Source organism: Cebus imitator, unplaced genomic scaffold, assembly GCF_001604975.1.
Source record: "Cebus imitator isolate Cc_AM_T3 unplaced genomic scaffold, Cebus_imitator-1.0 Scaffold18, whole genome shotgun sequence".
NCBI lineage: Eukaryota > Metazoa > Chordata > Mammalia > Primates > Cebidae > Cebus > Cebus imitator.
The window spans coordinates 14,321,890-14,345,049 of NW_016107333.1; the positions used below are offsets into that span (position 1 = coordinate 14,321,890).

General features: G+C 40.9%; 1 protein-coding gene across 1 annotated transcript in view; it reads left to right on the forward strand.

The window, feature by feature from the left end:
* Positions 1–23,160, forward strand: part of CFAP54 (cilia and flagella associated protein 54) — a 361,147-nt gene that overhangs the window by 144,693 nt on the left and 193,294 nt on the right. Inside the window, exons 37-41 of the mRNA XM_017511466.2 lie at positions 903–1,126; positions 1,229–1,364; positions 4,908–5,007; positions 19,346–19,498; positions 21,829–22,023. Coding sequence (XP_017366955.1) covers positions 903–1,126; positions 1,229–1,364; positions 4,908–5,007; positions 19,346–19,498; positions 21,829–22,023 — 808 coding nt within the window. The remainder of the gene's footprint in view (positions 1–902; positions 1,127–1,228; positions 1,365–4,907; positions 5,008–19,345; positions 19,499–21,828; positions 22,024–23,160) is intronic.

The following is a 23,160-nucleotide window of genomic DNA, read 5'->3' on the forward strand; positions in this document are numbered from 1 at the left end:
TTTTAGTTGAGACGGAGTCTCTCTCTGCTGCCCAGGCCGTAGTGTAGTGGCATGATTTTGGATCACTGCAACCTCTGCCTCCTGTGTTCAAGTGATTCTCGTGCCTCAGCCTCCCGAGTAGCTGGGACTACAGGCATGTGCCACCACGGCCAGCTAATTTTTTATATTTTTAGTAGAGACGAGATTTCATCATGTTAGCCAGGGTGGTTTTGATACCCTGACCTTGTGATCTCCCCACCTTGGCCTCCCAAAGTACTGGGATTACAGGCATGAGCCACTGTGCCCGGCCTGTTACATAGTAACTCTTTAGTGCCTCCTCTTTGCTTTCCTCCTCCATAGGTATGACATTTGCATCTAGGAATGGACATATTATTGTATAAATTAACGAATATAACGAATATAAATTAATGTATTAGGGAACTTCATTATGTGTTTGTTTATAGTAAAGTCTGTTTTTTCTAAAAATCATACCTTATTGATTTCATATCCTTACTTAAATGGATAGTGACTGTGTATCAAGAACTGTAGAACATAGTCTGTGCGTCCAACATGGTAAGTATTAGCCATATGTGGCTATTTAAATTTAAACTTGAATTAATTAAAATGAAATGAAAGTAATTCAGTTGTACTAATCACATTTCAAAAGCTTGGTAGCTGCAGGTGTCCAGTGGCTATAGGGAATGATAATGAACAGCACAAATATATAGCATATTTCTATCACCACAGCAAGTTTTATTGAATAATACTGCATCAAATTATCATAATTGACTTGCATAAGGAAAATATATTTTTCTTTTCAGTTCAGTTCTTTTCCATGTTACATTTTTATCACATTCAGTTTTCAGACAAAATATGGAGTAAACTCTGAAATGACACATTTTTTTTCACTGTGCTACTTGCAGCCTATTGAAGACAAAGGAGAATTCAGTGTTCCAAGTTGTTATGGGAATATTAAAAATGATAACGGTGGTTCTAGTCTTACATTTGAGCATCCTTTAGATGATGTAAATGTGGTTGATTTGAAATGGATCCACGACTTTGTGTTAAAATCCCTGGAAGTTTTATATCAAGTGGAAAAATGGGAAACACTAGTATCACTTGCCATTCAGTTCAATACAGTTTCACAGTAAGTAGTGCTGTAAGGACAATTAAAAGTAACAGACTTCATTGAAAAAAAAAGTCTTTTAACTGATGTTTTCTTTTTAATGTGTTCTTTACCCCTGTCTAGTGAGCGGTATACAGAACAAGTGACACCACTCCTGGTGTATGCACAGCGCCAGCTTCTGCTGAGAATACACAAGTTCAAGGGCCCAGATATTACCCAACAACCTTGTGCAAGGTATGAGGCTGAATATGGAGAGAAGGTAAGTTTAAGTTCTGTTATTCATGATGCTGTGATTTCTAATTAGTCCACATATAAAATACAAAGATTTAGAAATGAGATAAGTATTACTATTTCTGCTTCAGTATTAGTATCTCTACTTACTGGCATTTATCATTCAAATCAACAAACATTATTGAGAGCCTGCGATCAAGGCAAACAGGAACTAAGTCCTTGTCCTCAAGAAGCTCATATCAGGTCAAAGCGAACTTAGCCATGAAGCACAATGGGGATGGTGTCTAGAGCCCATGATTTTTTTTTTTTTGTAGACTGAGTCTCGCCGTGTTACCCAGGCTGGAGTGCAGTGGCATAATCTCGGCTCACTGCAACCTCTACCTCTTCCTTAGTGCGTTGATTCAGTCTGTGGCTCTAAGTACATCTCTGCGATGATGGCTTTTGAAATTACATCTCCACTCTAGATCTTTTTTCTAAATTTTGTGTTGGTATATCTAACTGCCTGTATCAGCCAGGGTTCAACCAGAGGAGCAAAACTAGTAAGACAGGTCTATTTTTTCTATGGAGGGGAAAAAATAAACACAGTGTCTTTCACTATTCCCTTACAACATGATTCTGATATCAGATGTCTGGGGATTTCACCTCACCCCTAAGCAAGAAATCAGTTCTGTAGTGGATGCCAGCTGGGTGTCTTTCTGTTTTTGAGATGGAGTTTCTCTCTTGTTGTCCAGGCTGGAGTGCAATGGCACGGACTCAGCTCATTGCAACCTCCGCCTCCTGGGTTCCTGGGTGTCTTTTAATTCAGTTTCTACACAGTCAATCTGGAGATAGCATCAGATCTGGGTTTTTTTTTGTGGTGGTTTCATTATGGAAGCATAATTGATTAAATCATTGGCCATTGGTGATCAACTTAACCTTCTGCCCCTCTCTCCTTTGCAGAGGTTGGGGAGTAGGGCCGAAAGTTCTTATCCTGCCATGGTCTTTCTGGTGAGCAGCCCCCATCCTGAAGCTACCTAGGGGCTGTCATTCAAATTATTCACATACAAAAAGACACCACTTTGGAGATTCCAAGGATTTTAGGAGTTGTATGTCAAGAAACAAAGACAAGACCAAATGTATATTTTACAATATCACATCTGTCTAGCCAGCTACCTAGCTGGCTATCCATCAACAGATTTACTACAAGAATTTGGCTTATATGATTGTGGGGGCCAGCTAAGCAAGCTTCAGATCCATAGGGCAGACAGTCAAGGTCATGAACAGGAAGGAACCTCATGTGGACAGAGGCTATTACTCATAGGCAGTCAGTGAAGGAAGATCCAGCCAGGTAGAGGATAGCTGTAGAAACAGCTGCTGCTGGTGTTTGAAGTCCTGGATGCTGCAGGCAGGTCAGAATCATCTGCTTAGGTCAGGTCCCCTAAGGGTAATCTCCCTTGTTTAAAGTCAGTTTTATTAGTATCTGCAAAATCCCTTCACAGTAGCACCTAGTTTGATTGAATAACTGGGATGAAGTGTGCTAGAAAATGGATGCTTCCCTCTCTTTCCTCCTCATAGTTTAGCCCTAACCAAGCTGATCCATTAAGAAACCACCACACTGCCCAATGAACATCATTTCTTAGTTGAGGAATACACTTCTTAAATTTAACACAACTCAAACAAACCTGTTCTGCTAAGTCTTCAGTCAGTGACAAGCCTTTCCTGGCTACCGGACACCTTGGAGACATCCCTGCCTGCTCTCTTGCTCTCACACCCCGCTTCCAACTGGCTACCAAGTGCTCAACATGCAATCCAAATTGGAAGACTGCTCACCAGCTCCAACATTCGCTCTTTAATATGCTATATAATATACCTCACTATTTGTTTATTATCCAAGCCCTTGTTGTAGTTGCTTGGGCTAATGCAGTGACCTCTTAATCATCCTGCACCCCACTTTCAGCCTATATTCTTTTTGTCGTTGTTTTGAGATGGAGTCTCGCTCTGTCACCCAGGCTGGAGTACAGTGGAGTGACCTCACCTCGCTGCAACCTCTGCCTCCCAGGTTGAAGCGATTGTCATGCCTCTGCCTTGTGAGTACTTGAGGTTACAGTATAGGTGCGAGCCACCACAACTGGCTGATTTTTGTATTTTTAGTAGAGATGGGATTTCACAGTGTTGGCCAGGTTGGTCTTGAACTCCTGACCTCAGATGATCCTCCTGCCTTGGCTTCCCAAAGTGCTGGGATTACAGGTGTGAGCCACCACACACAGGCTATAATCTATTCTCAATGCAGCAGATACAGTGACCCTTAAAACCTAAATCAGGTTCTGTCATACCTCTATTTAAAACCCTATGGTGGCTTCCCACCATATTAGGAGTAAAGGGAACATCTTTATCATGGCCTTAATATAACTTATACTACGTAACGTATCCCCCAATCTCTCTAGTAACCCCTATCCTATGACTCCCCTGCGGGTTTTAACTGCACTGTTCTGTAAGGTGTTTCTGCCTTAGGGTCTTTGTATTTGCCGTTGCTCCTGCTGGGAGTGCTCCTCCCCAAACATCCATATTGAATCCCTCACCTTTCCCAATCTTTGCTAAATATTACATTCTCTGTTAGGCCTTTCCTCTCTACCTTTTTACAGCTCTGTGCCTTTTGCTCTATGTCTCTCTAGAGTATTTGCAATTCTTTAATATACTGTGTAATGTGCCTCACTATTTGTTCATTATCTCTCTTCTCCCACTAAGATGTTTCACAAGAATAGGAGTTTTTGTTTATTGTGTTCTCTGCTTCATCATCCCTTCTTCTTATAACAGTGTTTGGCACAAAATAGGTGTTCAGTAAAGATCCGTTTAATGAAGCCGGCGAAATAGGAAAGACTAGATCAAGTGGGACCTTATGAGGTTGTGGGAAGGAGTTTGTATTTTATTAGGCTGCATTTATATTTCATTATAAAAGTACCCAAAAGGGACAATAAAGAAGAAGCATCTACATCAGACTGGGGTTCCAGGAGGGCTGTATTTGAGTGGTAGGTTAGTTCAAGGGATACAGGTGAAGAAATGGAGAGAAGAGGGTCTTGAGCCCTTTAAAATAAATGTTTTCTTTTAAAAGCTTTTATATTTTCAGATATTTTATTATCTTAGGACTCATGTATCTGTTAGAAATAAATTATCAAAATACTATAGAGGAAGTTAGTTCTGAAAAACTTCACCAGGGAAATTAAAATGGCGTTAATTATAAGTAGGGTAGAAAAACCTGCCATTGGGAAAGCAGATTATATTTTAACTTATATAATGGAAGATATAGTTAGACCAGAGAATTTGTAGAATATTAGCAAATCATATTCTAATTGCTCTACATAATTTGCCTAACGTTCTTCCAGCTGTGCTCTGCAAAAGAAATATGAAAAATTATGGAGCTGCTTTTTTTCATGAAAGTTCTCATGATTAGACACTATTCTGCCAGCTTTTCTTTGTAGCATTGTTAGAGATCTCTTTATTTTGATAAATGAAAAATGAGAGAAACATTACAAGTAAGCCAAATTTTTAACTATAAATACCTGACTAATATTTGTTTTCATCTTTCTTTTTAAAGATAACCTGCCGAAATTTTGTTGGGAAGCAACTTAAGATTAATTCTTCAACCATTGAAGAAACAAGCAACTGTGCAGACTTAAAAATGCTTATCTATTCAGGTCAGACCAATCTTACCTTGAAGGTTTATTTTCTCTAAATCAAGGTTTGCCATTGTGTTCTGCAAGTCAAACCTTCCATAATTAGGATGTTTGTAAAAATTTCTTTTGCAGGTTTAGTTGACTGAAAATAATGCATGTGATTTTTGCCATCTTATGTTGCTGTAAATGTTACCTAAGGGGAATTAAAACACATTTATTTTTATTTTAAACATTTAAGTTCAGGTGTCCATGTGCAGGTTTGTTACAGAGGTAAACTTGTGTCATGGGGGCTCATTGTACAGATGATTTCATCGCCGAGCTATTAAGCCTAGTACGCTTTAGTTATTTTTCCTGATCCTCTCTATTCCCTTTACCCTCTAATAGGCCCTATTGTGTGTTGTTCCCCTCTGTGTGTCCATGTTTTCTTATTATTTAGCTCCTACTTATAAATGAGGACATGTGGTATTTTGTTTTCTGTTCCTGCATTTGTTTCCTCCAGCTCCATCCATGTTCCTGTAAAGGACATGATCTCATTCTTTTTTATGGCTGCATAGTATTCCATGGTGTTTATGTCTCACATTTTTTTTATCCAGTCTATTATTGATGGGCATTAAGATTCATTCCACATCTTTGCTAATTGCTCTACAGTTTGTCTAATGCTCTTCCAGATGTGCTCTATAAAAGTGTGCATGTGTCTTTATAATAGAACAATTTATATTATTTTGGAGATACACACACAGACACACACACATCCACCCACCCACCCACCCAGTAATGGGATTGCTAGGTGAAATGGTATTTCTGTCTTTAGGTCTTTGCAGAATTGCATCACTGTTTTCCACAATGGTTGAACTAGTTTACACTCCCACTAACAGTGTATAAGCGTTCCTTTTTCTCCATAACCTTGCCAGCATCTGTTATTTTTTGATTTTTTACTAACAGCCAGTCTGATTGGTGTGAGATGGTATCTTATTGTTGTTTGATTTGCATTTCTCCAGTGATCAGTGATATGGAGCTTTTTTCATATGATTGTTGGCCACATGTATGTTCTTTTTTGAGAAGTATCTGCTTTTGTCTTTTGCCCACTTTTTAATGGGGTTGTTTTTTTTCTCGTAAATTTGTTTAAGTTCCTTATAGATGCTGGATATTAGACCTTTGTTGGATGCATAGTTTGAAAACATTGTCTCCCATCTGTATATCTGTTTACTCTGTTAATAGTTTCTTTCACTGTGCAGAAGCTATTTAGTTTAATTAGACCCCATTCGTCAATGTTTGCTTTTGTTGCAATTGCTTTTGACATCTTCGTTCTGAAATCTTTGCGTGTGCCTATGACCTGATATTGCCTAGGTTGTCTTCCAGGGTTTCTATAGTTTTGGGTTTTGAAATTAAGTCTTTAATGCATCTTAAGTTAATTTATGTAGATGGTATAAGGAATGGGTTTAGTTTCAATCTTCTGTATGTGGCTACCCAGTTAAACCAAAACCATTTATTTAATAGGGAATTTTTTTCCTATTGCTTGTTTTGTCAGGTTTGTTGAAGATTAGGTAGTGTAGATGTGTGGTCTTATTTCTCAGCTCTTTATTCTGTTCTACTGGTCAATGTGTCTCTTTCATATCAGCACCATGCTGTTTTGATTACTGTAGCCCTGTAGTTTAGTTTGAAGTCAGGTAGTGTGATGTCTCCAGCTTTGTTCTTATTGCTTAGGATTGCCTTGGCTATTCAGGCTCTTTTTTGGTTCTATATGAATTTTAAAATAGTTTTTCTTGTTCTGTGAAGAATCTCAATGGTACTTTAATAGGAATAACAGTGAATCTATAAATTTCTTTGAGCAGTATGACTGTTTTAATGATATTGATTCTTACTATCCATTGGATGGAATGTTTTTCCATTTGTGCCATCTCTGATTTCTTTGAGCAGTGGTTTGTAGTTCTTGTAGAGATCTTTTATCTCCCTATTTAGCTGTATTCCTAAATATTTTATTCTTTTTGTAAAATGCTTTTTTAAAAAGTTGAATCTATAAGTTAGATAAGAGAAATAAAAGGAAAAGGGAAATCAATTGGGAAAAAAGAAAGATGGAAAAAGGTTGTTTTGCACATTTTTTTTCTTGTTTTTATCTTACTTATGAATGCTTTTGCTATTTGGCCTCTTGCAATTTTCTTTATTCTGTTTCAACTCCCATATTCCATTTCCCTAATTAATATAGATTATTCTATTGGTTTTGCTATGTTTAAGTTGTAGAGCTTTTAACTAGAGCACAGGAGAAGATTTGGGAATGTCATGACTTCTTTGCTTTTAGCTGATAAGCCCTGGATTAGTCTGTTTTCATGCTGCTTATAAAGATATACCTGAGACTGGATAATTTATGAAGAAAAAGAGGTTTAATGAACTCACAGTTCCAGATGGCTGGGGAGGCCTCACAATCACAGCAGAAGGCAAAGGAGGAGCAAAGTCACATCTTAACCTAGCGGCAAGCTGGAGAGCATGTGCAGTGGAGCTGTCCTTTATGAAAACATCAGATCTCACCTGACTTATTTACTATCACAAGAACAATATAGGAAAACTCACCCCCATGATTCAATTACCTCCCACTGGGTCCTTCCTGCAACATGTGGGGATTATGGAAGCTACAATTCAAGATGAGATTTGGGTGGGGACATAGCCTCTGATCTCTCCCAAAATGTCCTCACATTTCAAAACCAATCATGCCTTCCCAACAGTCTCCCAAAGTCTTAATCATTTCAGCCTTAACTCAAAAGTCCACAGTCCAAAGTCTCATCTGAGACAAGGCGAGTCCCTTCAGCCTATGAGCCTCTAAAATCAAAAGCAAGTTAGTTATTTCCTAGATACAATGGGGGTACAAGCATTGGATAAATACACCTATTCCAAATGGGAGAAATTAGCCAAAATAAGCAAATCTAAAATCCAATAGGGCAGTCATTAAACCTTAAAGTTCCAAAATGATCACCTTTGACTCCATGCCTTACGTCCAGGTCATGCTGATGCCAAGAGGTGGGCTCCCATAGTTTTGTGGGTTTGCAGGGTAGGGCCCCCACTTCTGGGTGCTTTCACAGGCTGGCATTGAGTTTCTGCGACTTTTCTGGGTGCACAGTGCAAGCTGTCAGTGGATCTATCATTTTGAGGTCTGGAGGATAGTGGCTTTCTACTTACAGCTCCACTAGGCAGTGCCCCAGTAGGGACTCTGTGTGAGGTCTCCAGCCCCACATTTCCCTTCTGACTGCCCTAGCAGAGGCTCTCCATGAGGGCCCCACCTCTGCGGCAAACTTCTGCCTAGATATTTAGGTGTTTCTGTACATCCTCTGACATCTAGGTGGAGCTTCCCAAATCTGAATTTTTGACTTCTGTGCACATGCAGACTCAACACCATGTGGAAACTGCCAAAGCTTGGGGCTTGCATCCTCTGAAGCCATGGTCTGAGCTGTGCCTTAACCCCTTTTAGCTGTGGCTGGAGAGGCTGGGATGCAGGGCATCAAGTCCCTGGTCTGCACATAGCAGTGGGGCCCTTGACCTGGCCCAGGAAATAATTTTTCCCTCGTAGGCCTCTGGGCCTGTGATGGGAGGGGCTGCTGCAAAGGTCTCTGACATGATGTAGAGACATTTTCCCCATTGTCTTGGTGATTAACATTTAGCTCCTTGTTACTTACGCAAATTTCTGCAGTCTGCTTGAATTTCTCTTCAGAAAATGGGTTTTTCTTTTGTACTGCATTGTCAGGCTGCAAATATTCCCAACTTTTGTGCTCTGTTACCTCTTGAATGCTTTGCTGCTTAGAAATTTCTTCTGCCTGACACCCTAAATCATCTCTCTTACCTTCAAAGTTCCACAGATCTCTAGGGCAGGGGCAAAATGCTGCAAGTCTCTTTGCATAGCAAGAGTGACCTTTACTCCTGTTTCCAACAAGTTCCTCATCTGCATCTGAGACCACTTCAGCCTGGACTTTGTTGTCCACATCACTGTCAGCAGCATTTTGGTCAAAGCCATTCAACAAGTCTGTGGGAAATTCCAAACTTTCCCACATCTTCACTTCTTCTGAGCCCTCTAAGTCTCTAGGAATTTCCAAATTTTCCCAAATTTTCATGTCTTCTGAGCCCTCCAAAGTGTTGCAACCTCTGCCTGTTACCTAGTTCCATAGTTGCTTTCACATTTTTGGGTATCTTTATAGTACCACCCCACTACCTGGTACCAATTTACTGTATTAGGCAATTCTCACTCTGCTGATAAAGACAAACCAGAGACTGGGTAATTTATAAAGAAAAAGAGGTTTAGTCGACTAAGTTTCACATGTCTGGGGAGGCCTCACAATCATAGTGGAAGGCAAAAGAGGGGCAAAGGCACATCTTATATGGCCACAGGCAAGAAACACATGTGCAGGGGAACTCCCATTTATAAAACCATCAGATCTCATGAGACTTACTTGCTATTACAAGAACAGAAGGGGAAAGACCTGCTCCCATGATTCAATTACCTTCCACTGGGTCACTCCTATGATACATGGGGATTATGGGAGCTAAAATTCCAGATGAGATTTGGGTAGGGAGATAGCTAAACTATATCAAGCCCTTTTGGAATGTTTTCGGCCATGCAACTTGTAGGAATGACGCAAGAGAATGAGATGAAAATGGAAATAATGTCTTCTCTAAATTGCACTTTTCATGTGTCTCTGTTTCTGGTATCAAAAAGCCACGTAAGTCTTCCCTTTGAAGTGTTAGAATTCTTTCACTTATTTATCTATTCATTTTATGTGTGTGTATGTGTATAAATGTAAGCATTCATTCATTTATTTATGGAGGCAGTCAGCTAGTCATTCAGTCATTCAGGAAACATTTACTGAGTATCTACTATGTGTGAAGTGCTGTACTAGGTTCTGAGAATATAACGATGAATGAGACTAAAGATTTGTTGCCCAGGAGTTTATGGTCCCTTAAAGGAGATGAATAAAAACCCAGAAATTATAGTATAGAGTGATAAGATATGTAATGTTATTACTACTGCTGCTGCAGTATGTTAACAGCAAGCATCTGCATTTGTGAGACTGCAAGAAATCCAGTGGGGCTAACTTCAAAGGAAATGGCAAAAGCTGAGGTTAGAAAGGTTGGCAGGAATAAACAGTCTTAGAGGGCAGGATAGAGTTCTAGGTTTATCTGGAGAACTGAGAGGAGCTGGTTAAAAGGATTTAAAGAAAGAAAGTGAAATGATCATATTGACATTCTTTTCACTTGATCTTAGCCCAAAGGCCAAGAAGTGATATATTTGCCTGTTTTTGAAAACCTTTGGCAGCTGTGTGGGAAACAGATTGAAAAGAGACCAAATGGAAGTAGAAGAGTGGCCACTGCTGACCTGTGTCTTAAAGTACAGGTGATGAAAACCTGGACTTGGGTGATAAGAACAGAGGAAGGAACAGATGTGAAGGAGAGACAGAGGATGTCCCCAGGACTGTGGTCTGCACTGGCTGGAGGTGGGGTATGGGTGAGGGAGGGAGGAGTTCAATTCGCCTTGGTTTCTGGCTTGGGTAGCCAGATGGATGATGATGTCTTCACCCAGACAGGAGAACCAAAGAGGGGGGCAGGTTAGAGGAAAAGGTCACTTTGGAATGACTTGCTTGGATGTAGTTCATCTAAACTTGGATGACAATGAGTACAGCCATGCAGTGTATGGTTGGATATACTAATGGGGCACTCAGGAGAGAGCCAGGTTGGAGATCTGTATTTTAGTCATCAATATATTGGTGGTGGTTGAAGTCAGGGGTTTGGATGAGGTCACCCAGGGAAAGTTATGTAGAGCATAAACCTGAGGATGGCCTCCTGGATAGCACGAATGTTTAGGAAGCTGTGTCAGTCAAAATAGGCTACAGCTATACAGCAGTAACAAACAATCCCAAGTGTCATTGCTTTAACACAAGGGGAAAATCTGTTTCCTGTGCATGCTTTTGTGTTCGGTGAGGTTGAATCCTGGGCTGCTCATCATGATGGAATCCTCATATTGGTGCAGACTTCCATGATTGTTTCCAAGTCAGAGAACAGAATTTTAATGTGACCTTTTAGGCGTGTATACTGAGAGACATGTGGTGAACCCCTGCAGAGGCATGGGTTATGGGCACAGCCTTTGCCAGACCATATGTACATATACTGTATGCTTTATGCTAAGGGCTTTACATGGATTATCATATTTAATTATTATAACAACCCCAATAAAAGAATTATAATTATGCATTGCACATTAGGGACTCTTAAGAATGCTTTGTGAATATTAGCTTACAGTTACCTAACGAGGTAGGTTTGTTATTGTCTCAATTTTTCAGGCAGGAAAAAGGTGTTGTAAATTTTGCTCTAGCTCTTAAAGCTGTGACTTGAAAGTGACACAGGTCATGTCTGTTGACATTTCCCTGGCCATAGTCACATGGCCACACCTAACTTCGGAAGGAGTAGACAAGTATGTTCCTATGCTGTACTCAGGATAAAGAGGTACAGAATGTGTTGTAAAGGTCCTAATGACTGTCATGGGAAGAAAAAAGAGGAAGAGCAGGATTTGAAAGAGATTGGGATGAGGCCTAAGAGCTGGGAAATATAACAGGTGAGAGTGATATAAACAAAGCCAAGGCGAGAGAGAGTTTTAAGGAAAAGGAAACAGTCAACTATCAGAGAGAGAGAGAGAGAGAGATCACATAAGACAAAGACAGACTGTTGTGTTTGGCAGTATAGGTGGTCATTGTCACCAGCCTTTTTGCTATGATATCGCCAACATAGGGCCTTGTTCTAGCTGTTTTCTCTTCCCGAAATGCTTTTTCTTAATTTAGATGTCTGACTAATGAGCCCATCATCTCCTTTAAGTTGTTATGCACCTCTCATCTTTTCAAGGATGCTTAAACTGAGCAGGTAAGCCTGCTGAAAATAAATCAGTTTTTATTTATTTATTTGTTTGTTTGTTTTTTGAGATGAGGTCTTGCTTTGTCACCCAGGCTGGAGTGTAGAGGTGTGATCCTGGCCCACTGAAACCTTTGCCTCCCAGGTTCAAGCGATTTTCCTGCCTCATCCTCCTAAGTAGCTAGGATTACAGGCACGCGCCACCACACCCAGCAAATTTTTTGTGTTTTAGTAGTGATGGGGATTCACCATGTTGGCCAGGCTGCTCTTGAACTCCTAACCTCAAGCAATCTATGCGCCTGGGTGTCCCAAAGTGCTGGGATTACAGGCATGAGCCACTGCACCCGTCCTGAGCGTTCAGTTTGAAACTGCACCCTGCCTGCTTCCTCCCAATTGCCTTTACTCTGTCATATATTTTCTTTTTTTCTGAAGCACTTCTCACCATCTATCATACGGTATAATTTAGGTTTTTTTTTTTTTTTTTTTTTTTTGATAACTAATCTGTTCCTCCTGATATAAGCTTGATGAGGGCAGGGGTTATTGTTTTGTTCACAGATATAACCCACATGTCTTCATCAGTGCCTGACATATAGTAGGAATTTATTATCTCTTTGCTGAATGAATGACTTTGTGACCTTAGAAATGATGGGGAGGGAGTATTTTGAATGGTGGGTGCAGCAGTGGTAAGCTGTACCTGCAGAAAGTCTTCAAGAAGCTAATAATCTGGCTGGGCGCAGTGGCTCACATCTGTAATCCCAGCACTTTGGGAGGCCGAAGCAGGTGGATCACCTGAGGTCAGGAGTTTGAGACCAGCCTGGCCAACATGGCGAAACCCTGTCTCTACTAAAAATACAAAAATTGGCTGGGCGTGGTGGCATGTGCCTATAATCCCAGCTACTCGGGAAGCTGAGGCAGGAGAACTGACTGAACCCAGGAGGTGGAGGTTGCAGTGAGCCGAGATCATGCCATTGCACTCCAGCCTGGGCAACAAGAGTGAAACTTTGTCTAGAAAGGAAAGGAGAAGAGAGGAGAGGGGAGAGGAGAGGAGGGGAGGAAAGAGAAAGGAGGAAAGGAGGAAAGAAGAAGGAAAGAAAGAGAAAGAAGGAGAGAGAGACAGAAGTAGAAAGTAAGTCATGGAACAGAGAATGCTTTTCAGGAAGCTTAGCACCAACAGGAACCAGCAGGAAATGTAGAGCTGGGGGCAGGGGAGGGGTGGGGACGGTGGTTCAGGGGGGCTTTGTTTTGTTTATATGTCTTTTTAATAGAAGAAAAAAAGCATGTTTACATATTAAATAGAAAAAGCCAGTAAAGAGGGAGAGCTTGTTAGGAGAGAAAAATATTCAATAGAGCAAGGACCTTGAGGAGACAAAAGGCAGAGAGATAGTGGGATACAGGGGGGTGATGCTTAGACAGGAGGGTGAGACATCTTCTCTGCTAGGGCAGAAAGAAGGAAAGTAGAGAATAAACCCAAGGAGGGAAGTGTGGAAGTGGTAAAGGTAAAGATGGAAAGCATTCTCATTGGGTACTGGAGATTTTTCTCAATGAAGCAAGGGGCTGAGAGCATAGCTGATGTTGATCGGGTTGGAGATTTCAGGAGTGAAAGAGTGGGCTGGCCACTAAGGGCATCGGAGAAGGAAGGGATAAGAGCTGTAGGGTAATTTAGAGGGTCCAGCTGAGTGAGGCTGGTGACCATGAATTTGTAGGCGTTACTGCCAATGATAAATCAGATTACCCCTCATGGTCAGAAACAATGGGAAGACCACCTTCTTTTGGTCCATCATGTGTGTCAAGTTTTATTCAGGGTGTAAATCTTCCTGGGTATGTTCTTTTCTTGATCTTGTCTGTGAAACCTGGGGAGTTCCCCTACTTTGGGATCCGTAACTCAAAATGTGATTGTGGTGTTCCTTCCATCTTAAAAAGAATTGCTACAAATATAAGAAAATATGTCAAAAATGGTTGTTATCAAAATGATGACTAGCATCAAAAGGATAGGAAAAACATCTAGTAAAATTCTAGACCTGTGCACCTGTAGGTTTTTACTGATGATAGATGCAACATATCAGAAAAGCACTTGGCTTGCCTCCTGTTAAAGCTACATTTGGAAAGGGGAAGAGGGTGGTGGTGGGAGAGGAGGGAAGGGAGGTGCAGTCAGGCTACAGTAATCCTTTGGGTTGATTCTCCATGGTGGTGGGAGCACAGACAGTTTGAGCAAGGATTAGAACGGGAATATTTGAATAGATAACATTTTCAAAATACTGTAATGGCAGTAATAATTTATTGGGCTGGAACTATATTTAGCTTCTTTAATTTTTACAGTCAAAGGAGGTAGATACTATTATGCTCATATTGCAGATGAGAAAATTAAACGTTACTAGTAAGTAGCGGGCCTGAGATTCAAACCCTGCTTTCAACCCATGAGTGCTCCACTGTGCTGCCAGGCCTGTTCTCCATTGCTCCCTTTCAGAATGGAATTGCCTCTAAACCTACAGCATTCAAGAAGAAATTTGCTATATTTCAGCGATCATTGAAGACAGACACTTTATTCTGACTTACTGTGATAGTGTGGTAATTTTTAGATGATCCTGTATAACTAATTATAGGTTTTACATGGAATCGTTATCATTAAAAACTTGGCATCCAATTTATAGCTCTTTCTAAGATTTTAGGACCTCTGTTATTGGGAACATTTTTACATTTTTTTTTGGTCTGTGCTCTTGGGTTTATTTGGCAAAGTTGTAGAATGCTGAACTTTTTCAGTGTACTGAACTCGGACCATCAATATATTTATAGCATGTTGGGTCTAACGTATGTCGTCACCCTGATATGTTTGCAATTCTTTTAAAAGACAGAGCACTCATGATGGTTTTCACACCAGATCGCTGCTTTAGACCATCATAGATTTTCTTTTGGCATAATAGCATTGAGTGGTGATGCTCGATACATTTAATTCTTCAGAATAGATGTTGCAATGCTCCACTGCCTAGGAACATTTGGTGTACTCATTATTTAACAGCATCCTATTCTCCCTTCAACTATTTAATAATGCATGTGTAATTTCGTATAGTCTCTGTAGGATTTGGAGAAGTGAGAATACTTCATTTTATAGATATTCTTGTATGGGTGAGTAACTTGCCTGCTTGTTAAGCTCCATAGGGGAGATAACTCTGGATATGCCTTTTACTGAAGCTGTTTTTGCATTCTGCCTGGGATCTCTCTCTTGAGTTTTGACCTTACTAGTGTTTAAGTTGTCTGGTAGAGTTATTCAGTCCTCAGGTGTGTTGGAATTTTCAACCCTTTGGCAGGTGTGTTTTATTAGTGAGTGCCCTTGGGCATTTGGATTGATGTGGCCACGTGTGTAGGAAGCAGGTTACATTTCAGATCGCTTGCTGGGATCCTTCCTTGGTGGACCCATCTCTCAGGAGTCATTGGCATTTCAGCTTTCATTTCTACGTTGGTACAATGAAAGACACAATGTTTTTCATTAATTTTTTTTTTCTCCTTCTCCTTCTTTTCTTTCTTATCTGTTTCAAACTGTTGAGGCTATTAGTGCCTTTGGAATAGCTTCTTAAATTATCCATGGAAGTTTTCAGAGAGGAACCCCCTTGAGGCAGAGCTGTCAAGATAAGGGCTCTGAAGCTAATGCTACCTCCTCATTGCTTTGCATCATTTATCTCATGCAGACAGCCACGTCACCAGCAGCAGAACCCTAATTAGACAACCAGGAAAAAGATATGCAGGGCTTGAACAAAGGGGAGAAAAAGAAAGTAAAATAGAGTTTAGGAAGAACACAAAGGAATTATTTATCAGCCAGATAAAAAAGCTGTGGGGTGATTTTATTCAGACTGTTCTTATTATAAATAAAAAGTTTCAGATTTTATTGTAGAGTGTAAGCTTGGTGAGAGCAGAGACTGTGTCTGTTTTTCTCACGTGTGTCTCCTTCGGTGCCTGGCACAGTGCCTAGTACTTGTGAGTGTTCAATTTATATTTTAAAAATACATGACTAGCAGTCGTGATGTGAGCCTTCATCTGCTGAATGCTTACTCCGTGACAGGCTCTGCACTAGACATGCTGCACCTCCTCACACAGGTTAAAATCGTCAACCCGATTTTGGTGAGAGGGATGCCCTGGGAATAAATAGGACAGGAACAAGCCTGAGAAAAGTTAATGAGGGAAGAAAGCTGGAGTCCTTGTGAACCCAGCGAGCAGGCAGTTATCATCCCAGTTTTAACAAATGTTTAAAACTATGGCCTAGAGAAAGTAACTATCTCATATGTTTTATGTGGGGGCTTCCAGTTTTCCTCCTTTCATTTGCTCACTGTTATGGGCTGAATATTTGTGGTTCCCCCCACAAGACCCCTGCCAAATTCATATATTAAAATCTTAACCCCTAATGTGATGATCTTAGGAGTTGGAGCCTTTGTAGCATAAGTTAGGTCATGAGGGTGGAACCCTATGAGTGGCATTGATGTCTTTATTTTAATTAATTAATTAATTAATAAGATGGAGTTTCACTCCATCGCACAGGCTGGAGTTCAGTGGCACAACCTCGGCTCACTGCAACCTCCACCTCTGGGGTTCAAGTGATTCTCCTGCCTTAGCCTCCTGAGTAGCTGGGACTACAGGCACCTGCCACCACACCTAGCTAATTTTTGTATTTTCAGTAAAGATAGGGTTTCACCTCATCTCCTGACCTTAGGTGATCCATCCGCCTTGGCCTCCCAAAGTGCTGGGATTACAGGTGTGAGTCACTGCATCTGACCTGGTGTCTTCATAAAAGTGACCCCAGGTTGCTCTGTAGCCTGCTTCTGTCATGGGAGGGAGGACCAATGAGAAGGTAACCATCTGCCAGCCAGGGAGAGGGCCCTCACCAGAACGTTACCATGCTGGTCCCCTGATCTCAGACTTCTAGCCCTGAATATCTATGCGAAGTAAATTTCTTTTGTTTTTTTTGAGACAAGGTCTCATTCTGTCACCCAGGCTGGTGTACAGTAGCATGATCATAGCTCACTGTGGCATTGAACTCCTGGGCTCAGGTGGTCCTCCCACTTCAGCCTCCCAAGTAGCTAGGACTACAGGCACATGCTCCTGCACTAAGCTAATTTTTATTTTATTTTTTTGTAGAGACGGTCTTGCTTTGTTGTGCAGGCTGGTCTTGAGCTCCTGGCTTCAAGGGATCCTCCCTGCCTTGTCCTCCCTAAGTCCTGGGATTACAGGCATGAGCCAGAGCGCCTGATGAGAAATTAATTTCTGTTGTTTATAATCCACCCAGTCTACAGTAATTTTGCATAGCAGTTTCAACTGACTAAGATACTTGCTTTACTGCTTTTCCTGATCTCACTCTTTAAGGAGAAAAAGCAAAAGCCAAGCTCATGAATTTTTGCAAGAAAAATAAAGAAACAGAGCAGAATCCTACAATCTTCAAGGTGTTGCGGATAAGGGTGGGGGCATGTGGAATAGAGGCCTATGGGCCTGGGGACCATGCAGGACTGGGCACGGCTTAGCAGAGAGGGTCACTGAGGAGGGAGATGGTGGGGACAGGGCAGAGCAGACCCCAGAGTGAAACTGATAAGAAGGAGAGCTTCCAGGGAGTTCACAAGAGCTACTTTGGCTTAAGTATTTGATCCTTTTAAATGTGTGATAGAGAATTGTGTCAAGACTGAATTTGTAGGAGGAACAATGACTTCTGTCAATGCGCCATGTCCCTGGTTTGACTGAAGCCTCTGGGATTTCAGGACATTAGGGTATATTGAAAGATGTTGTCTCTGTGGCCACAGAAAGTAATCCCGTGTTACTTATTCCATCAGGATCTCCCTGCTTCTGGGTTTCTTCCCTTATTAACTTTCTTCAGGCTTATTCCTGTCCTATTCCCAAGGCATCTGTGTGCCCAAATCTGGGTCAATGGTCAGTGTCTGTTACCCAAGATTTGCTGTCCTTTGGTGAATCATCTTGGGAAGGCACTGGGCTTGAACACTGGTTCTTCCACTCACCTCTTTTTAAGGGCTTCAAATAAGTTCCTACCCTTCAACTTCCCTTTTCCTTCTTTGTAAAGTGTCGGTGATAGCTACTCCTGACCATTTTTAAGGTGCTGTGAGGATCAACTGAGATTAACCTTTAGAAGTGATTAACTTCTATACTACTTCTTTTTTGTATTTTTAATTAATTTTTTTCTGAGATGGAGTCTCACTCACTCTGTTGCCCAGGCTGGAGTGCAGTGAAATGATCAGTTCACTGCAACCTCCACCTCCCAGGTTCAAGTGATTCCCCTGCCTCAGCCTCCTGAGTTGCTGGGATTACAGGCATGCACCATCATGCCTAAATAATTTTTCTATTTTTAGTAGAGACAGGGTTTCGCTGTGTGGGCCAGGCTGATCTCAAACTCCTTACCTCAAGTGATCTACCCACCTCAGCCTCCCAAAGTGCTGGGATTACAGGCATGAGCGCCTCGCCCAGCCTAGCTATTCCTGTTCTTATTCTAACTATCTAAAACTCCTTGCCTTTTTCTTCCTAATCAAGTTTTCCCTATCTTCAAAGGCACACCTGGCCTATCTTCTCTTCCACAAGGTCTTCCTTACTCACCTTTTCCTGCTTACACTGATCTGTCTTCCATCTTTCCCTTATTTTGGCGTGTGATCAAGTACTCCCTGCAAATGTGACTTTATTACTTCAGTGTTGGAGTGTCCCATCCCTTCAGCTAGATAGTGAATTTCTTGAGGGCAAAGATCATGCCTTTTGACCTCTTCCAACATGCCCTGTAAGTTGCTATACTATTAAAACCTTAGATATTACAGGACAGCTTCCATTTGTTCAACTTGTTGAAGAAATACATTCTTTTGTTATTCACTCCTGCAAACTGTGATTCCTCTCTCTTGGGTCTGCTTCATGATGTATGCAGCAGTTCTGAAGTCCCAGGCCCTCACTCACTCTTCAGAGACCTCGAAGCAGTTCTCTCCCAGTATCTCCCCTTTCTGGGGACTTTTCAGGATGGTTAGTTAGTTCTGTATCCACTCATGGGTCCCCCTCTTCCTTTCCTTTGCACCCTCCAGTATTAGGAAACTGTTTTTTCCTTCCCTTCAGAGTGCAGTTGCCCATTTCCAGGTTTCTTTGTTTCTTCCTTTCGTCTCGTTCCCAAGACACCTTTGCTTTGAAGAGGCTGCTGAAAAGGAGTAGATTATTTCATTTTTTATGATCAGCAAAAGAAAAAGAAGGAGGCTTCATGGGGAAAATTGGCAAGATCTAACGTTATTTGCATTTCAGAAGACTCAAAAGTTTTCCAAGCATTTTTTTTTTTTTTTTAAAGGATCTTCAAACATGCCAAAAGAAAAAAATTGATTCGATTGTTGAAACACCTGCTGCAGATCTGGGGGCTTTGAATTGAGCGGCTTTAGGTTGGGACCAAGAAATGCTCTGAATTAGAAACTTGCTGGCTCTTGCCTTGGCTTGGTGAGCATTTCATCCCCAATGTTCCTCTTTTCTTTCCTCTCAGAGTACAGCCGAGCCAAAGCGCTTGTCTGCGTGCCCGTGGACGTGACAGACACCTTGAGGTGTTTTAGAGAGACACTGGAAAAATCCAAATACCATAACAGATCAATGCGACACAGCAGAAAGTTGCTTTCATTATTTCTTGCACAGACACAAGGTAAAATGCTTGTTCTGTATCTCTGAATCTTTCTTTATGTGGGATGACCACCCTGCGGATGTCCGTCTTCTGCCCTCTCGTTCTTCCCTCCCCACCTACGTGCAATGCTCCCTGGTGCCTTTCACTTTCTTCTTGTCTAGTGGATCTAATCTCTATCTTACACTTTAGCCAATGCACTTTCTCACTCACCCACTTTATGCTTTCTGTGAAACCAGCAAACTCTTTTGAGTACAGCAGTTGTGACAATATTCAGTAATTTTTTGATTCTGTACATTTATGTTCTTCTTACAGTTTTCTTTGAAGGTGTGGTGCTACGGCCTTGTTTTACTTCATAAGTAGATGGATTGAATCATACTGAGTTAACTAGAACCTTTTACCAAAACACTGCTTTATTGGTGGCAAAGAAATGGATACATTTTAAAACAAGCATCACCAAGATTTCTTATTAATGCTATAGATTTTGATCTTAGGTTATTTTAGCTTAAAACAACAAGATGTTCACTGTTGCTGGTTGTGTTGCATTTGTTTTCTCTCTTAACACCTATCTGCTTGTGAACTCAAGCAAAGCTGGGCTTTGAGTGATTAAATGGTAACCTCAGAGAAGAGTACATTCAAATTCAGGCTGGAAAAATCCTGAGCTCTCTATACTTAAGTTATTTAAAATGTTTTAAAATCCTATTTTATATCTATGATTCTCGCTATTCAAATTGATCAGAATAATGAGGATAAATACATGTAAAATAGTATAAAGTTATTAAAAATTGATTTATACTTAAGATGCTAATTTTCACTGAAATGATCTTTTAGAAATTTGACCAATTTTTTTTTTTTACAACCGCAGGCGGAGTTTTATTTATTTACGTATTTGTTGTTGTTGCCCACCCCCCACACTTTCTATGATATCTATCCATAGTTTTTGGTTATATTGTCTGCAGACTCACATTATGTTAAATTAGCTCTCCATATCTTGTTTGGCTTCTTCTAATTGCTCCATACATTAGCAATAGGTAAGGCTGGCTGTGCATGGTGGCTCACACCTGTAATCCCAGCACTTTGGGAGGCCAAGGAGGGTGAATCATTTGAGGTCAGGAGTTCAAGACCAGCCTAGCCAATATGGTGAAACCCTGTCTCTACTAAAAATACAAAATTTAGCTGGGTGTGGTGGCACACACCTGTAATTCCAGCTACTCAGGAGACTGAGGCATGAAAATCACTTGAACCTGGGAGGCGGAGGTTACAGGGAACCAGATTGTGCCACTACACTCCAGCCTGGCGACAAAGCGAGACTGTCTCAAAACAAAACAAAACAAAACAGAAAAGCCACCCCCCCCCATAAAATGGGTAAGATAAATAAATAAATAAAAAGGCAAATACAATTCCTAGGAATGGTTTACACCAACTCACTCTGAATCTCAGCTGGTACCAAAATATTTTCAGTAGTTTATTTCTACTCCTCCGGCTGTGGACTTCAAAATCTATACTAGCTTCTTTCTCTATTACTTTTAACCACTTCACCTAGAATATCGATTATTTCCCCCATGTGTTCTATGATCTTATAAAGAGACACATCCCCTCCCCCCAACCCCCACTTTTTGTTTTGTCTCAGGCCAGAACTACCTGTGTGTTGCTTCTATCCCAGAGGTGTCTGCCCCAGAGGCAAACTGACACCCTACTGTTAGAAGCTATTTAAAAAAGGCAAACTCAAAACTACGCAACTTCCACCAGTCCCCACAAGAAGCAAAGCATTATCTTAATATTTGCTTTCTACCTGACTATCCTCTGTAGTGCTTTTTTTTTTTTTTTTTGAGATGGAGTCTTGCTCTGTTGCCCAGGCTGGAGTGCAATGGCACAATCTCTGCTCACTGCAACCTCTGCCTTCTGGGATCAAATGATCCTGCTGCCTCAGCTTCCCGAGTAGCTGGGACTACAGACAGTCGCCACCACACATGGCTAATTTTTGTATTTTTGGTAGAGATGGGGTTTTCCATGTTGGCGAGGCTGATTTTGAACTCCTGACCTCAGGTGATCTGCCTGCCTCAGCCTCTCAAAGTGCTGGGATTAAAAGGCATGAGCCACTGTGCTCGGCCCCTCTGTAGTGCTTTTGATGAAATAATACAGTCATGGAGCTTATCCACACATACCTAGGATCTTCAAACATTACCCTGGATACTAAGTTTAAGGAAATAATGTCCCTCAAACTGCAAAAATGTCTCAGTTATATATAAAATATTTCCTTCTTTTTCCCTTTCCATGTTCTCTACCTTCCCCCGCAACTTCCTTTTTTTCTACATTTTAAATTTATTTATTATTATTGTTTTTCATGAATTTAGGAGAGAGAGGAGGAATAAACAATTCCAAATGTACTTCTGGAAGGGTGGAATTTTGCCTGGGGACAGAGGAGATGCATATGTCAATACCCCCTGACCTTTCTCAGGAGCACTTCAGAGTTTTTAGTTCCGTGGAGAAAAGCAAACTTCCATATTCACAACTTGGACTCGTAATTTCTTCTTATCACCAAACTATTGGTAAGAGTTATCCATTATGCATTCATTTTCTTTAATTTTTTTTTTTTTTTTGAGACAAGGTCTCATTTTGTCATCCAGGCTGGAGTGCAGGGATGCGATCATGGCTCGCTGCAGCCTCAACCTTCTGGGCTCAATCCATCCTCCCACTTCAGTTTCCTGAGCAGCTGGGATCACAGGCTCACACCACCATGCCTGATGAATTTTTATATTTTTTTGTAGAGATAGAGTTTCACCCTGTTTCCTGGACTGATCTCGAACTCTTGGGTGCAAGCTCTATAAGCCCTCCTCTGCCTCCCACAGTGCTGGTACAGGAGTGAGCCACTGCACCCAGCCGCGTTTTCTGCATTAATACTGAGATTGCATCTGGTCCTCAAATTTTAATTTTCGGGATTTTCAATATGATCTTCTGCATTAATGCTGAGATTGCATCTGGTTGTGAAATTTTACCTTTAAAAGACAGGTGAAAGAGCCCATACCCTTGTAGCAGTGACAGAAAGTCTGGGGACAGAGGAAGCTTCCAGCCTCCTCCCTTTACCCGTTTTCTTAGCTTGGCCATCACTATTATGAGATTCTAGGCCACCCTTCTGTTTATCCCTCTTTAACTGGAGCTGTGAACCCCTTGTGGGGATGGAGATGATGTTCTTTTTTTTTTTCTGGTCACAGCTGATTCCGTTTTCCTTGTCTTTCCCTTGATTTGGCTTTTCTACAGATTCAGTAGTATATTCTCAACCTACATGAGAGACCCAATGTCTTCTTTTTTCCTAAGAGACATTTTATAATACCCCTTTTACTTCCTGAAAGAAAATTTATTTTTAATATATTCTTATACACATTATTTTGAAAATTATTATTATGAAGCTCTAAATATAAAAATGGGGAGAAATAAAACAGCATCACTTTATAATAAAAGAATCAGTTTGTTAGTATGTAAATGCTCAGGCATTAGAAGCTGTAAAGAAATAGTCAGACGCTCATATCCTGGATATGGAATCACCATGAATGTGACAGCTGCACATGCAGGCAGAGACAGGTATGTTGTATTGCTGACTCAAATACTATCAACATTATTAAGTTTTGTGACATGATTTTCTAAAATGGTAAATAAATCTTGGTAAAGTCCTGAACAAAACAAAGTAC